Source organism: Pteropus medius, unplaced genomic scaffold (genome assembly GCF_902729225.1).
Source record: "Pteropus medius unplaced genomic scaffold, Ma_sr-lr_union100, whole genome shotgun sequence".
NCBI lineage: Eukaryota > Metazoa > Chordata > Mammalia > Chiroptera > Pteropodidae > Pteropus > Pteropus medius.
In genome coordinates this window covers 60,323,575-60,341,439 of record NW_024344378.1, presented here as the reverse complement: position 1 = coordinate 60,341,439, position 17,865 = coordinate 60,323,575, and the positions used below count along the sequence as shown (strand labels likewise).

Below are 17,865 nucleotides of genomic sequence, written 5' to 3'. Positions count from 1 at the left end.
GAGGTTAAATAATTTGCTCAGCAAGTAATGTGAAATCAGGCAGCCTGGCCTCAGTGCTCCTGTGCCTTCAAGGCCCTGAAGGTACTCCTCCTTTCTCACTACAGGATCATCATTCCTCATCCAGCATACTCCTTCAGACTTTTCTCCACAGTCTTCTCCATCTACCCTTCTATCTCCTATTAAGCTCTAGTTTTGGACTTACCAAAAGCTGCCCAAAAGGAAAAATCATCTGTCAGAGCAACTATTTCCCTAAAGGATTAAACCAAGCAGTGTCACCTCTACCTTCTATCCTTCCTACCTCATATTCCTCTGTCTCGGAGAGTCATACCCACCAAGTTAGCCCCAAATGTCTTCCTTGGTGAAAACAGAAAGGTCACCCAGAAAAAAAATTTTAAATAATTTTTCATGAAAGCCTCCTGAAGCCTGCTGAAGAACAGAATGACTGTCATTGCCCATGGGTTACATGAAGTTATAAGACAGTATTGGGAATAAGAGAAAAGGAAAGGATGTAGGGTATGAGGATGAAGAATGAGAACAGGAATTAAAATCTACTGACCACTAGTGGTAGGTGCTATGGACTGAACTGTGTCCCCAAAAATTTATATTTTGAAACCCTAACTCCCAGTGGGCCTTTGGGAGATACTTAGACGAAGTCATGAAGGTAAGGACCTCATGGTGGGATCAGTGCCCTTATAAGAAGAAATACCAGAGAGCTCATTTGTTCTTTTTCTCTCTTTTCTCTCTTTTCCCCTCTTTCCCCTCTCTCTCCCCTGTCCCCCGTCTCCCCTCTCCTCTATCTCTCTCTGCCATGTAAGGACACACTGAGAAGATGGCTGTCTACAGGTCAGGAAGAAAGCCCTCACCAGAACCTGACCATACTGCTGTCCAGATCTCAGACTTCTAGCCTCCAGAACTGTGAGAAAAGAAATTTCTGTTCTTTAAACCACCCAATCTATGGTATTTTGTTATGATAGCCCTAGCAGACTAAGACAACAGGCATTTTACATATTACCTCATTTAATATCCCAATAACTTTATTCATTTTATAATTCTCTAACCTAGGATTCAACTAATAACTACAAAGCCATTGCTTTTACCCTGACAATGCCTCCTCCTACAGAGGACAAAAAGTCTACATTTTGGTTCTGGTCCTAACTCTATCAGTAACTAAATAATTCCCTTGGTTGAGCCCTAATCTTCTCTAAGCCTGAGTTTACTCTTCTAACATTAAGAGACCTAAACAGGATGTTCTCTAAAGTGCTTTTGGTGTACAGAGATTATTCAAAATGTATGAAAGGAGGAAAAAATACAGAAATTATTTAGAATACAAGAGAATTTTTATCTTCTTGCTGATAAAAAAGATATTATTACACCATCATATAAATAAATAAAAAAACAACAACAACCGAACAAAGCAAAAATAAAATATTTGGACTCCACATCTCACCAAATCATTTGGGAAGACAAAAGCTTAATGTGCCATTACTGGATGTACTGATGTGGTCATTGGATTCAGCTGGACATTAACTTCGACAGAAGTTACTTACTAGAGGAACAGCAATTCTGCAGTTACCAGGATTCTTGATTAACAAAGATAAAAATTCCAAACCTCTTCATCTTTCTACAATCCTGAACTTAAACTGGGCTGGAGGGCAGTGCTAGTTACTACCTTTACAATCAAGTTCCAGCTGGCTCGAAAAGTAAAGATCCATTTAGTGGTATATAAAGCAATTTAATTTTCCAGTCAATACTGCATTTTAACAACTGTAAATGGCAAATACCACTTATTTCAGAAATCTTCAAAGTATAAAGAAAAAGACGTATTTTACACAAGGTAATTTATGACTTTTCACAAATATACAAACCACAAAAGGGATAATATACAATATTGACTAACCCTGCTCTACTTAGGAAACTTCAAATTATGTAAATGTAAGCCCAAAAGAGTTCTCAGAAAATCTGCACATTAAAAAAAAAGTATTCCCAAAGGGACCTCAATTACTATTGCCTATTAAAAGTAACTGTAACATAGTTATGACAGAGTTTGTGTATCACCATAAACTGTTGAAAAACAGTTTAAAAATATTTCACTGTTTAAAACTGTTTAAAAATATTTCATGCTATTAACATGATGCCATGAATTTGCTTCAAAAGAATCTGGTAGAGCACCAATACTTATATCAGACAAATAGACTTTAAACAAAGGTTATAATAAGAGACAAAAAAAAAGGCATTACATGATGATAAAAGGATCAATATATCAAGAGGACAAACCGTAGTAAATATATACATACCCAACATAAGAGCATCTACATACATAAAGCAATTATTGACTGACATGAAAGGAGAGATCAACAGTAGTACACTCATTGTAGGAGAATTTAACACAGCATTGACAGCAATGGACAGGTCTTCCCGACAAAAAATCAACACGGAAAAATTGGGACTAAAAGACACACTAGACCAGAAGGATTTAATAGATATTTTCAGAGCATTTCACTCCAAAGCAGAAAAATACACATTCTTCTCAAGTGCACATGGAACACTTTTCAGGACAGACCACATGTCAGGACACAAAACAAGTCTCAATAAATTTAAGAAGATTGAAAACATATCAACCATCTTCTCTGATCACAATGAATGAAACTAAGTATCAACTACAAGAAAAAGCTGGAAAATACACAAATGCATGGAGGCTAAATAACATGCTACTAAACAATGAATAGGTTAACAATGAGATCAAGGAAGAAATCAAAAGATAACTAGAGACAAATGAAAATGAAAACATGATAACTCAAAATCTATGGGACACAGCAAAAGCAGACCTAAAGGAAATTCATAGCAATATAGGCCTACCTCAAGAAACAAGAAAAAGCTCAAATAAACAATCTAACCTTACACTTAAAATAACTAGAAAAAGAACAGCAAACAAAGCCCAAAGTGAATACAAGGAAGAAAATAAAGATCAGAGTGGAAATAAATGAAATAGAGTCTAGAAAAATAATACAAAAGATTAACGGAATCAAGAGCTGCTTCTTTGAAAGGATAAAGAAAATTCACAGACCCTTAACCAGACTCATCAAGGAAAAAAGAGAGAGGACTCAAATAAATAAAATCAGAAACAAAAGAGGAGAAATAACTACTGACCCAAAGAAATACAAAGAATCATAAGAAAATACGATGAGCAATTATACACCAACAAATTGGACAATCTGGAAGAAATGGACACATTCCTAGAAACATACAGTCTCCCAAGACTAAGTCAAGAAGAAACAGAAAATATGAATTGATCGATTACCACCAACAAAATAAAATCAGTAATCAAAAACCTCCCAGATAACAAAAGTCCTGGACCAGATGGCTTCACAGATGAATTTTACCAAATATTTAAAGAAGAATTATCACCTATACTTCTCAAACTATTCCAAAAAATTCAAGAAGAGAGAAGGCTCTCTAACTCCTTTTATAAGGCCACCGTTACAACTTGATTGTAAAACCAGACAAAGACGTTACAAAAAAAGAAAATTATAGGCTGATATCTCTTATGAATATCGATGTAAAAATCCTCAATAAAATATTAGCAAAATGAATTCAGTGATATATTAAATATCATACACCATGATCAAGTTAGATTTATTCCTGGGATGCAAGATTGGTACAATATCTGCAAATCAATTAATGTGGTACACCACATTAACAAAACGAAAGATAAAAAACCATATGATCATATCAATAGATGCAGAAATAGCTTTTGACAAAATCCAGCATCTATTTATGATAAAAAATCTCAGCAAGTGGGCTTAGAGGGAACATACTTCAACATAATAAAGGCCATATATGACAAACCTACAGCTAACATCACACTCAATGGGGAAAGCCTTTTCCTTAAGATCAAGAACAAGACAAGGATGCCCACTTTCACCACTCCTCTTCAACATTGTATTGGAAGTCTTAGCCACAGCAATCACACAAGAAAGAGAAATAAAAGGTACCTGAATTGGAAAGAAAGAAGTAAAACTCGACTTATTTGCCGATGACACGATACTATATATAGATAACTCTAAAGATTCCACCAAAAAACTGTTAGAACTGATCAATGAATTCAGTAAAGGAGTAGGATAGAAAATAAATATTCAGAAGTCAGTGGCATTTTTATACACCAATGATGAACTTTCAGAAAGAGAAATTAAGAAAACAATACCATTTACAATTGCATCGAAAACTATAAAATACCTGGGAATCAAATTAACCAAGGAGGTAAAGGACCTGTTCTCATAAAATTATAAATCATTGAAAAAAGAAATTGAAGAAACAAATAAATGGAAGCATATACCGTGCTCATGGGTAGGAAGAATCAACATCATTCAAATGGCCATACTACCCAAAGCAATCTATAGATTCAATGTAAACGCTATCAAAATACCAATGGCATTTTTCAGAGAGCTAGAATAAATAATACTAAAATTTACATGGAACAATAAAAGACCCCGAATAGCCACAGCAATCTTGAGAAAGAAGAACAAAGTTGGAGGTATCACACTACCTGATATCAAACTATACTACAATGCTACAGTAATCAAAACTGCATGATACTGGCATAAAAAACAGACACATTGATCAATGGAACAGAATAGAGAACCTAGAAATAAATCCATGCCTATATGCTCACTTAATATATGACAAAGGAGGTAAGACTATACAATGGGATAAAGACACTTTCTTCAATAAATGGTGTTGGGAAATTGGACAGATACATGCAAAAAAGAAAAAAGAAACTGGACCACCTTCTTACACCATATATAATGATAGATTCAAAATGGATTAAAGATGTAAGTGTAAGACCCAAAACCATAAAACTTCTAGAAGAAAACATAGGCAGTAAACTCTCTGATATTACTAACAGTAATTTCTTTTTGGATATATCTCCCTGGGCAAGGAAAACAAAAGAAAAAATAAATAAATGGGACTAATAAAACTAAAAAGTTTTTGTACAGCAAAGGGAACCATTAACAAAACAAAAAGACAACCAAGTGATTGGGAGATGTTTGCTAATGATACATCTGATAAGAGGTTAATATCCAACATATATAAAGAACTTATACAACTCAACAACAAAAAAACAAACAATCCAATTTTAAAATGGGCAGAAGATCTGAACAGATAGTTCTCTGAAGAGGAAATACAGATGGGCAATAGTCATATGAAAAGATGCTCAAGGTCTTTAATCATCAGAGAAATGCAAATTACAATCACAATGTGATATCACCTAACACCTCTCAGAATGGCTATCATCAATAAATCAAAGAACAACAAGTGTTGGTAAGGACATAGAGAAAAGAGAACCCTCTACACTGTTGGTGGGATTGCAAACTGGTATAGCCATTATAGAAAATAGTCTAGAGGTTCCTCAAAAAATTAAAAATGGATCAACCTTTTGATCTAGCAGTTGCACTTCTGGGTATTTACCCAAAGAAAACCAAAACACTAATTTGTAAAGATCTATGCATCCCTATGTTCATGGTAGCACAATTCACAATAGCCAAGATATGGAAACAACCAAGTGCCCATTAACAGACAACTGGATAAAGAAGTTATGGTTCATATATACAATGGAATATTACTCAGCCATAAAAAAGTGAAATCCTACTATTTACAACGACATGGATGGACCTAGCAGTTATCACGCTGAGCGAAGTTAAGTCAGACAGAAAAAGATAAATACCATATAATTTTACTTACTTTCAGAACCCAAGGAACAAAAAGAAGAAATTAATTGAAAAGAGACTCAGAAATACAGAGAACAATCTGGTGACTGCCAGAGGGGAGGGGAGTTAGGAAACTGGGAGAAGAGGGTGAAGGGTTAAAGCAGTACAAATTAGTAGTTGAGAGATCGTCACGGGGATGGGGAACACGGCAGAGGGAACATGGTCAGAGTAGTATAATGGCTATGTGTAGAGCCAGAGGGGTAACAGTAATTGGGGGGATCGTTTCATAAGCTGTACAAATATCTAACCAATGTACTGTATACTTGAAACTAATAATAAAATAAAATGTTTGAAAAAAAAAAGAATCTGGTACAAGGGGACTAGGGTGGGAGAAATCCAGGAATGGTAATAAGTTAGTTAATGAATTGATAACTGTTGAAGCTGAGTAAGAGGTATATGGCGGCCCATTATCCTAGACTTTAAAATTCCATGTGTGTTTGACATTTTCTCCATAAGAAAAATTTAAGTTATTTGTATACTCTTGATAAACAAATTTAATCCTCATATCCTAAAAGTAAAGAAAGACTAGTACCTTCCAATCTTTGAATTTTTGCTTTCACAGAAATTACAGCTTCAAAGGGTGAAACTCTCAGCTCAAAACATGTTCCAGTCAATGTTTCAATGAAGAGCTCCATGGTATCATAAAAAGGAAGTTTGTAATAAAATGGTCCCACGTTATCTTCATTGAAGAATGGAGGATCTTTTCTGTTATCCATTACTTTGACTTTTCTAATTCCTCTGGAATATGTTGTAGGCAACTGTATTCCAGTTCTAGCCAAATCAGCTTTGAACACTGGTAATATATATTGTTGTTCATGTTTTGAGTTTTGTACCTAAAAAACAAGAATAGTTATTTTAATAAGCCTATTTGAAAATCTCATTCCTCCATAAACATTTTCTGAACAACTCTGGCCATTATTAATCTTCTAGACAGCCCCAGGATTCATTTTAGTGCTTACTATGCTAATTCCGAACTTTTCACATTTGTCTCTGAAATCACTCCCATCCCCCAATTAGACTGTAAGATTATTAAAAACCAGGTGTATTTGCAATAATTTTCTGTATCTTACTAGAGCTCAGCACTGTTCTTTATATCAGTACATGCTCAACAATTATTTTTCTTGTTAATGATATTTAAACCAACGAACTCAATAAGTATGTATTTGCAAGACTTTGAAAAATTTACGTATATCCTTTTCTAAAACACCTAAGTTATGTTTTCTAACCAAATAAAGTATAATTTATAGCCACTATACATTTGAACCACACTGAATAGAAGGAATACCAACCATTTTAATAGATTCCTTAAAAATAGGACCCACTAAATAATCAATGAGCATTTGAGTTTCCAGAGGTTATCCATCAGTATAGCACTGAGATGGTTAATGCTGGTAACAGACATTACTCATAACCTCCATACACAAACATACAATGACTAATAAATCTGAGAGGCAAACACAACTGACAGAAGTACTAAGATAAATTACAAGTGTATAATTAGAAGAATAGGAATAATTAAATTGATAAATTGCTATTAATCAGTGAAAACTTTGTAAAGGGGGTTGGGTCTTGACCTTAAACTAGACGACAGATGATACACATCTTTCTGGAGAGGTAAGTAAATCTTAATAGCTTTATCTAATATAATTTACATACCACAGAATTCACCCATTTACACTCTAAAATTTACTTGTTCTTAGTATGTTTAAGATTTGTACAACCATCAGAATCATTTTTAGAACATTTTCACCACCTCAAAAAGGAATGCTACACTCTTCAGACATCACTCCCAAATTCTCCCTTTCCCTTTCAGCCCTAGGCAATCACTAATCTACTTTCTATCTCTATAATTTTGCCTATTCTGGACCTTCCGCTATAAATAGAATCATAATATATAATATTTTGTGAAATATTTAGCATGTTTTCAAAAGTTCATCCATGTTCTAGGATGTATCAGTACTTTATTCTTTGTTAATGGCTAAATAAATGTTTATTCAGTCATCAGTTGATGGGCATTTTGAATTGTTTCCAATTTTTGGCTATTATGAATAATGCTATGAGAACATTTGAGTTTTTGTGTGGACATGTTTTCTTTTCTCCCCACATATATCTAGGAGTGGAATTACTGTGTATGTGATAGCTCCACATTTAGCAATTTGTGGAACTACCAAACTGTTTTCAAAAGACATCTGAACCATTTTAAATTCCCACCAGGAATGGATTAGGGTACTAATTTCTCCGTGTTCTTGTCAATACTCTTCATTGTCTTTTTGATTAAAGTCATCCTACTGGTGTGAAGTATTGTCTCATTGTGATTGTGACTTGCCTTTCTCTAATGACAATGGTACTGAGCATCTTCTGTGCTTATTGCCGTTTGTATACCTTCTTTACAGAAATATCTCTTCAGAAAGTCTATTCAGATCCTCTGTCCATTTTCAATTGGGTTGTCTTTTTATTATTGAGTTGTAAGGATTTTTTAAGTTTTCTAGATACAAGCCTCTTAACATAAACACGAGTTGCAAATATTTTCTCCAGTTTTAAGGGTTGTCTTTTTAACTTTCTTAATGGTGTTCTTTGAAGTACAAAAGTTTCAAACTTTCATGAAGTCCAATTTGGCTATTTTTCTGTTGTTGCTGTGCTTTTTGTGTCATATTTTAAAAGCTTTGCCTAATTCAAGACAATAAAGATTTACAGCTGATCTTTGAACAACACAGATTTAAACTGTGCAGGTCCACCTATATGCAGATCTTTTTCAATAAATATATTTAAAACATTTTTAGAGATTAGTGCCAATCTGAAAACACAGACAAACCGTGAAGCCTAGAAATATTGAAAAATTAAGAAAAAGTTAGGTACGTCATATATACAAAAAATTTATGTAGGTACTAGTTTGTTTTATCATTTACTACCACAAAATATACACAAATCTATTCTAAAGAGTTAAAATTTAACAAAACTTAAGCACATAATCACGCCAGTTGAGAGGAATGTAAACAAATGTCATATTAAATCATAACTGCATAAAAATTAACTGTTGTATATACTGTACTAATGTAATAATTCTATAGTCATCTCCTATTGCTATTGCGGTGAGCAAGTATTGCAAGAATCTACTTGAAAAACTATGTGATGCTAATCACCTCCACGTAAGCAGTTCATCCCTCCAGTAGAACTGTATTGCAGTAAAAAGTGATCTCTCAAGGTTTTCACGTATTTTTCACTGCGTTTAGTGTAATACCGTAAATCTTGAATGATACCATTGGACCCATAAAAAGTGCTACTAGTGATGCTATAAGTCCTACCAAAAAGCAGAGAAAAGTTATGACATTAGAAGAAAAAGTTGAATTGCTTGATATGTACTATAGAGCAAGGTTTGCAGCTGCAGTTGCCCACCATTTCAAGATAAAAGAATCCAGCATAAGAACCATCGTTTAAAAAAAAAAAGAAAAAAAAAGGAAATTTGTGAACCCATTGCTGCAACATCAACAGCAGGCATGAAAACCTTGCAAAATATACCTTTTTAACTTGTGTTGAAAATGCAGTTCTAACGTGAGTGCAAGATTGATATAAGAAAGGTATACCTATAGACTCTATATGATTTAAGAAAAAGCAAAGCCATTATTTGGCTATAACTTAAAGGATCTAAAGCTGAAGAATTTAATGGCAGTAAATGATCGTTTGATAATTTTCGAAAGAGGTTTGGCTTAGAAAATGTCAAAATACAAGGAGAAGCAGCTTCTGACCAAGAAGCAGCAGACCAGTTCTCAGGCACTATTAAGAAAATCACTGAGGAGAAATGATATCTGCCTCTCAGGTTTTTAATGCAGATAAAAGTGCCCTGTTCTGGAAAGGAAAAATGCAACAAAGGAAGGGACAGGCTAACTCTAATGTTCTGTGCAAATACAGTTTGACTTATGATCAGGACTGCCCTTATCCATAAAGCTGCTAAGCTAACCCCTGAGCCTTGAAGGGAAAAGATAAACACCAGCTGCCAGTATTGGTTGTACAAGATGGCCTGGACAACAAGAACACTTTTTCTGGATTGGTTCCATCAATGCTTTGTCCTTGAAGTCAGGAAGTACCCTGCCAGTAAGGAACTGCCTTTTAAAGTTATCTTGATATTGGACAATGCTCCCGGCCACCCAGAACCCCATGGGTTCAACACTGAAGGCATCAAAGCAGTCTACTTATCCTGAAACTCAATATCTCTACTACACTCTCTAGATCAGGGGAGTTATAAGGACCTTTAAGGCTAATTTCACACAGTGCTCTATGGAAAGGATTGTCAATGCTATGGAAGAGCACCTCAAAGGAGAGAATATCATGAAAGTCTGGAAGGATTATACCATTGAAGATGCCATCGTTGTTATAGAAAGAGCTGTAAGAGCCAACAAGCCCAAAACAATAAATTCCTGCTGGAGAAAACTGTCCAGCTGTTGTGTATTTACAATAGAGCCAGTCAGGGAAATAATAAAAGAGGTTATGGATATGGCCCCCAAAAAAGGTGGGGAATGCGGGTGAAGGGATTCAAGATATGGATCTTGGAGAAATTCAAGAGCTAATAGACACCACATCAGATGAATTGAGAAGACAATTTGATGTAAATGAGTGCTTTTAAACCAATGCTGCATGAAGATGTAAAAGAAGCAGTGCCAAAAAACAAATTGATATTAGGCAATCTGATATAAGGGTTCCGATTATTCAAGACTGCTTTTGACTTCTTTTGACCCTTCTCTTATACAGGAAGTGATACTAAAGCCAACAGTGAAAGGACTGGAAGTGTATAAAAACATTTTTAGAGAAATGAAAAGAGAAGTCAGGCAAGAATTATATTTCTGTAAAGTTACAGTATGCCTGCCTCTCCTTCCATCTCCTCCTCTTCTGCCTCTGACACCTGAGACAGCAAGACCAACTTCTCCCCCTCCTCCTCCTCAGCCTACGACATGTGAAGACTAGGATGAAGACAATAATGATCCACTTCCACCTAGTGAATAGTAAAGAATCATGCCATACAGTTAATAAGCTTATCTGTTGTGCATGTGTGTGAATTTCTTTGTGTGAAAATTTAGTAACTGTATGGCAAGAACTACATGACATTTTTGTGTCATCATCATAATTACTAAGTATTCATCGTGTAGAACATTGTGTGCAAACTTGTATGGAGTGGATAGCCTATCTTTACATAGGCTTGAGGTGACTGATATTTAATAAAAAATTAATAATGTGTTAGTTTTCTTACTGTTTTATAACTGTGCTTTCAAAGAACTGCATTACTGTACAGTATGCCTCTCTCTCTCATAATTGGAGAAACTGCATATCAGCCTATCATCACAGGTAAGTGCTTTCTGAAAAAAATGTAACAATGTTTCCAATACTGTCTTGTGAATATGACTCTAATACCATATGCCATAAAAAATTTTGTACTGATTCCTTTATTAGTGTATAGGATAGGTTACCATGAAGCAATTATATTGCTACTTCTTGTCAATGTATGAAAGGTTATATCTGTAAATAAATATTTTTTCACATTATCTTTTCATTTTTGATGTATAGTGTTAGTAATATGTATAACACCTACAGTGTTTGTATCTTAAGAGATAATACTGACATAGATACTGACAAACATAATCTTATAAAGAGGGTGTAAACTTACAGTATTGATGAATACACTGCAGTACTTAAAATGTATTTTCTCTTCCTTATTATTTTCTTTCTTTTTTTTTTTAGGCGAGAAAACCCTTGATTGACCTCATAGATTGCAAGGACCTTGTCAGCTTACAATCCCTTATTTTTTAGGCCTGCAGCACCTGGTCTTCCTCGGTAGTCTCCTATCCAAGTACTAACCAGGCCTGACCCTGCTTAGCTTCCGAGATCAGATGGGATCGGGCTTGTTCAGGGCGGCATGGCCGTAGACCTTATGATTTTCTTAATATTTTCTTTTCTGTGGCTTACTTTATTGTAAAAATAACAGTATATAATACATATGACATGCAAAATTGGTGTTAATCAACTGATTATGTTATTGGTAAGGCTTCCGGTAGACAGCAGTTAAGTTTTTGGGGAGTCAAAAGTTATACATGGATTTTTAGCTGCGAGCAGGGTTGGCACACTGAGCCTGTGTTGTTGAAAGGTCAACTGTACATGTACATAGTTTTCTACAAATTGTATCATTTTAGACCTTATATTTAGGTCTATAGTCCATTTCGAATTTATTTTTGTGGATGGTGTGAAATAAGGGTCCAGCTTTATTCTTTTGCAAGTAAATAACTAGTTGTCCCAGCACCATTTTTTGGAAAAACTATTCTATCTCTACAGAATTGTCTTGGCACCCTAGTTGAAAACCAACTGGCCATAAATGCGAGAGTTAACTTCTGGTCCCTCAAGTCTAACCATTGAACTATATATAGTTCTATACTTATACCAGTTCTGCTGTCTTTTTAGCTTCGTAGTAAGTTCTGAAATCAGGAAGTGTGAGTCCTCTAATTTTTTCTTTCAAGATTGTTGGCTATTCTGGGTCCTTTGAATTTCCATAGAAATTTTGGATCAACTTATATATTTTGCAAAGATACCAGTTGGGGTTTTGATAAGGATTGTGTTGAATCTTCTAATTGACAATATTAAGTCTTCTAACCCATAAACATGTGTTGTCTTTCAGTTTATTTATAACTTCTTTAAAGGCTTTCAAAAATGTTTTATGTTTTTAAAGTAGTACAAATTTTGCATTTAAAAAAATGTATTCCTATGAATTTTATTTTTTGATGTCATTAAAATGAAATTATTACCATAATTTCATTTTCATATCGACCACTGCTACTGTATAGAAATACAATTGATTTTAATATATCGATCTTGTATACTACAATCTTGAACATATTTATTGTTCTAGAAGATTATTTGTGGACTCCTTGGAATTTTCTATATTCAAGATCATATGATCTGCAAATAGATATTGCTACTTCTTCTTTTCCAATCTGGAGGCTCGCTATTTCCTTTTCTTACCTAACTGCCCTGCCTAGAATCTCCAATATAAGGTTGAATAGAAGTAGTGAAAACAGACACTTTTGTTTTATTCCTGACTGTTGTTGGAAAGCATTAAACCTTTCATCATAAGGTATAATTTTAGCTGTGGGGTTTTCATAATTTTTATCAGGTTGAAGACAACCTGATATTCCTACTTTGTTTAGGTGTTTGTTTTTTGAATCACAAACAGTGCTGGAATTTATCAAATGCTTTTCTTTCTACTAGTCTATTGAGATAATCATGTGGATTTTGTCTCTTATACTATTAATATATTGTATTACATTAACTGATTTTTGTACATTGAACAAACCATTTGTATACGGTATATAAGACTTTATATATATTGCTAGATTTTTTTGGATTTTTTTAAATAACATTTTTCAATTACAGTTGGCATTAAATATAATACAATATTACTTTTAGGTGTACGAGTTATTTACATAACTTATGAAGTGATCACCCTGATAAATCTAGTACCCAATATTTACATGATTGACTATATTCACCCTGATAAATCTAGTACCCAATAATTACATTATTGACTATGCTATACTTTACAATCTCATGACTATTTTGTAGCTACTAATTTGTACTTCTTAATTGCTTCTCCTTTTTCACCCACCTCCCTGCCCCCTACCCTCTGGCAACCATCAAAATGTTCTCTGTATCTATGAGTTTTTTTGTTTTGTCTATTCATTTATTCTGTTCTTTAGATTTCACATGTAAGTGAAATCATGTGGCATTTGTCTGTCTCTGTCTGACTTACTCCACTCAGTACAGTACCCTCTACGTCTATCCATGTTGCTGCAAATAGCAACATTTCATTCATTTTTATCACTGAATAATATTCCTGTGTGTGTCTGTCAGTCACATTTTCTTTATTGGACATCTATTGATGGACATCTAGGTTGCTTCCATTATCTTGGTTATTACTAGTAATGCTGCAGTGAACATAGGGGTGCATATATCTTTTTGAATTAGTACTTTTGTATTCTTTGGATAAATACCCAGAAGTGGAATTGCTAAATCATATAACAGCTCTACTTTTAATTTTTTGAAGAATTTCCATACTGTTTTCATAGGAGCTGTACTAATTTACAATCCTACCAACAATGTACAAAGTCTCTCTTTTCTCTACATCCTCTCCAACATTGGTTACTTACTGCTTTATTGATGATAGCCATTCTGACAGCTGTGAGGTGATCTTATGGTTTTAATTTGCATTTCCCTGATGATTAGTGATGTTGAGCATTTTTTCATATGTCTATTGGCCTTCTGTATATCCTCTTTGGTAAAATGTCTGTTCAGGTCCTTTGCCCATTTCTTAATTGTATCTTTGTGTGTGTGTAGTATTAATGTGTATTAGTGTGTGTGTGTATTATTATTGTGTGGCATTGTGTGTGTTTGGGTAAATATACCAATGAGCACAACTGCTGGATCTTGTGGTTAGAGTATGTTTAGTTTTGTAATAACTGCCACAGTGTTTTCCAAAGTGGCTGTACCATTTTGCATTCCCACCAGCAATGAATAGGAGTTCTATTGCACCACACCGTTGCCAGCATTTGATGATATCAGCATTCAGGATTTGGGGCATGCCAATAGGTATGTAGTGGTATTTCACTTGATTTGTACTTCCCTGATGACTTATGTTGTGGAGTACAACTATCTTTTTAAAATATATAACCAATCATGCTATTTCTTAACTCAAGGCCCTACAGTGGCTTCTCACTATCTATAGAATACAATTCAAACTCCTTAGAAAGGGTCCTACGATCATGCATCTCACCTTCCAGCCCTTTATTTATACATGTACCTCATTCCACTCTGCAACACCACTGGTACCTCTGTTCTCTAAATATCTGCACCTGCAATTTTGGAATACATCATCAGCCTCTACATTGTTCCTTGTGCTTTGTTCTACTCATTGCCAACACCACACCTGGCTACCTGACAAGCACTTAAGCCCTTAATCATCTTTCAACATTCAGCTCATTAGCAACTATTCCACAAAGCCTTTTATGGTTACTTTGCTTTGAACTTTTATCTCCATCACATATTGAACCCATTATATAATCAATTTCATTTTTTACATGGATTTCTTACTCGACTAATTTGTAAGCAAGCAGTCCCTAACCAGGGATCGGTGCTCCTATGAAAATCTAATGCCTTATGATCTGAGGTAGAGCTGAGGCAGTGATACTAGCGCTGGGGACCAGCTGCAAATACAGATGAAGTTTCCCTCGCTTGCCCGCGGAACAAACTGGTACTGGTCCACGGTCCAGGGGTTGAGGACCTAAGCTGTAAGCTACTTAAGGGAAAGATCACAACTGATTTACCATCCTATCACTTCGCACAGTGTTTTGTACATACTGGTGCTCACTGAAGGTTTGTTCAATAAAAGAGTACATAAATATTCAGTTTCTCAATTGATTCTTAGAACAAACCTGTGATGTAAATAAAGTATCATCCCTGTTTTAGAGATGAAGGAAGATTTGATTATCCAAAAGTTTGTCTAGAGGAATATTTGGTTTCCCATTGGTATCATGTTACGATTCACTCCAAACTAAGTCCACCGAAGTTAACCCAACTCATTATATACATGCACATACAGACATTTCTGCTATAGTGTGGATTTTTATAATACAATCAGAAGTATAATTAATCAAGGAACCTAAATTGTATTGTGCAAACTGCTAATGGTCCTAGAAAGATGGCATCACAGAAAAGTTGTTGCAGGCAGCACAGCTACTTCGAGTGCTATCATACTGTTTATCAAAATAGAGTAATAAATATAATAACACAAAGAACTGTGCTAATAAACTGCTGGTAATAGTAGTAAAAGGCCATTGCTTTCAAACAAAAGCCAAATAAATGGCTGTATGGCTCAGGTTTTGTTCTTTGTATCTTTAATACATTGAAATGCCTGGAGGATAAACGACTTTGTATGAAGCTAACCCCTGATCCCTTTTTCCCTCTCACTGAAACAACTGCTTTTACAATATAATTTTTGATAACATGTGGATTTTTAAGAACATGCTTATCATGTTATATCAAATAAGAATGATTACAGAATTATCAGATCTGTTCCCCCAAAGCCAACAGTGCTCCTACCTACATAGCAGCAGCTCTAGCAACAGAAGTCAGGGATCAGGAATGTTGAAATACGTTACAGAAATAAAGACATAGGAGACCAATGCCTGACCAAAGAATTTAGAGACAGAAGATATAAGGAGCACATCACAATACTCTTCCACAGCAATACCCTGAATAAACGAGTTGGGGATGGAAGGTTACAGAAAGACAGATTTGGAAGTCCTTCATCTATAACAATAACGGGTAAAGTAACTATTGGCTGAAAGAAAAACAGCAACCTAGTACAGCACTTAGTTGTCCGGCTGGAACACCCACCATACGTTTAGCCTAATCAGTGGAGTAATTGCCAATATCCAAGAAGCAGTAAGGTTGGTAACCAAATTCAAAACCGAAATGTATGCCTCAAGAAAATATACTTCTCCCTAGCTGTAGAAATTACAACGAAATGAGGCCATTAAATCTTGTTAAACTTGACTGGAAGACTAAATGATGGCAGAGGAGCAAACAAGCTCAGAAGGCCAAATATCTAGCCAGTATTAAAAGCAGGGTCCATAGACAGTTTCTAAGTGTTGTGTGGTCATGCTTGACTGAGCGTATTATGATGTTGGAAAGAGAGGAACAATGAAGTTTCAAAGACAGGATGGGAAATGGATGCAAGAACAAGAACAGATAAAAAAACAGAAGAGGAAAAGGAAAGGAAGACAGAAAAAAAGTAATTTCAAAATTTTTACCAGAAATTTTAAAAACATACTTAGCTATTAAGAGTCACGGCGTCAAAAATTATTTCTAAATCAATTCCCAAAACACTTCTTTCATTTCTTCTGAAAGAGTTCTAAAAAACAACCGCCAAAGATGAAAGAGAAATTAAAGGCAGGTGATAATAAGGCTAAATTCGTAATTTCTGTAACTTGGGATCAGTTTATTATTCTCCGTTCTAAAGAATATCAGCCACATAAGAGCAGTTATCTTTTAAACTTTTCCCCTAACATAAAGAGATCCAGAAAGATATGTAGCCATTAAAAATAGTGACTATTAATAGGCTGCTTTTACTAATGTGTGAAAATACCTCTAAGTTTTAAATACAAGCTACAGAAATTATATCACACCATGCAAATGTATCCTAAACTCTAGCCTGGAATGAATTTTCTAGCGGGACTAGAAAATCCTTCAAAGCCAACGTCTACTCGAGCCATCAATGTACAGATACCCGAAGACCACTGAGTCACCTGCGCAGCCCGTGCTCCTCCAAGAGAAATTCCAGCTCCGCATACACAGGGGCCTGATCTGGAGGACAGCAATCAGGGTCCACGTCAGAATTCGCGACTCAGAGAGCAGCTCCCGTCTGCCGAGTCTGGACGCCCCGCGTCGCGCTCGCGGGGGGGCGATAAAAGTGGAGGCTGAGTCTTCGGCGAAGACCGCCCGCCACGGCGGTCTCGGAGCTACAACAGCAAGCGCAGCAAGAGGCGGAGGAGGGGGCGCGGTCCGGTTGCCCGGCGCCCAGAGGCCTGCGCTCCTCTCTGGCCCGCGATGGCAACGTGGCCCCGCTTAGCGGCCCGCAGTCCCGGGCGCCCTCCCCATCTGGCCTGCTCGCTCTCACTGGCTGTCTGGTCCGCTCGCTCACTCGCCGGCCCGCAGGCCTACGTAGAGGCGCGGCCCCGCGAGGGACGCTGCAGCCGGCACTGGCGAGCAACGCTCCGCGGCCGCGCCCCGCCCCTTTGTGACACGGCGCGCCAATCGCTCTCTGCAGTTCATGCTGCCCTCCAATCAGGCGTGGCCGTCGGCGCCGGCGGTTGCTGGGAACCCGGGGCTTTTTCTGCGTTTGGTGGTTGCTGTCAGTTAGGAGTTGCCCGGATGTTGATCCTTTATTTATGAGTGGACACCTGACTAGGGCCCAAGTGGGCGGACTAGAGACCAATCGCACAGGCTGCGGCGAACCGCCGGGTTAGCCGCTGGCCTGACGAGTGTGTGGACAGCACCTTCCCTGCAA

The 17,865-nt window shown here is 36.2% G+C and overlaps 1 protein-coding gene and 1 pseudogene across 6 annotated transcripts in view; both read right to left on the bottom strand.

The window, feature by feature from the left end:
• Nucleotides 1–17,543, bottom strand: part of ZFAND4 (zinc finger AN1-type containing 4) — a 79,126-nt gene extending 61,583 nt beyond the window's left edge. For 2 of the 6 annotated variants that reach the window (XM_039872392.1, XM_039872389.1), the window contains exon 1: nucleotides 17,105–17,543. Coding sequence is in view for 4 of the 6 variants with exons in the window: in XM_039872389.1 (XP_039728323.1) it covers nucleotides 17,105–17,147 (43 nt within the window). In the remaining 2 variants the exon portion in view is untranslated. Of the gene's footprint in view, nucleotides 1–6,297; nucleotides 6,599–16,629; nucleotides 16,711–17,104 lie in introns of those variants that run through there. The other 4 variants (XM_039872387.1, XM_039872386.1, XM_039872388.1 and 1 more) reach the window with 4 other exon arrangements.
• LOC120610202 (uncharacterized) lies at nucleotides 11,561–11,679 on the bottom strand (annotated as a pseudogene).
• Nucleotides 17,544–17,865: the final 322 nt, after the last annotated feature.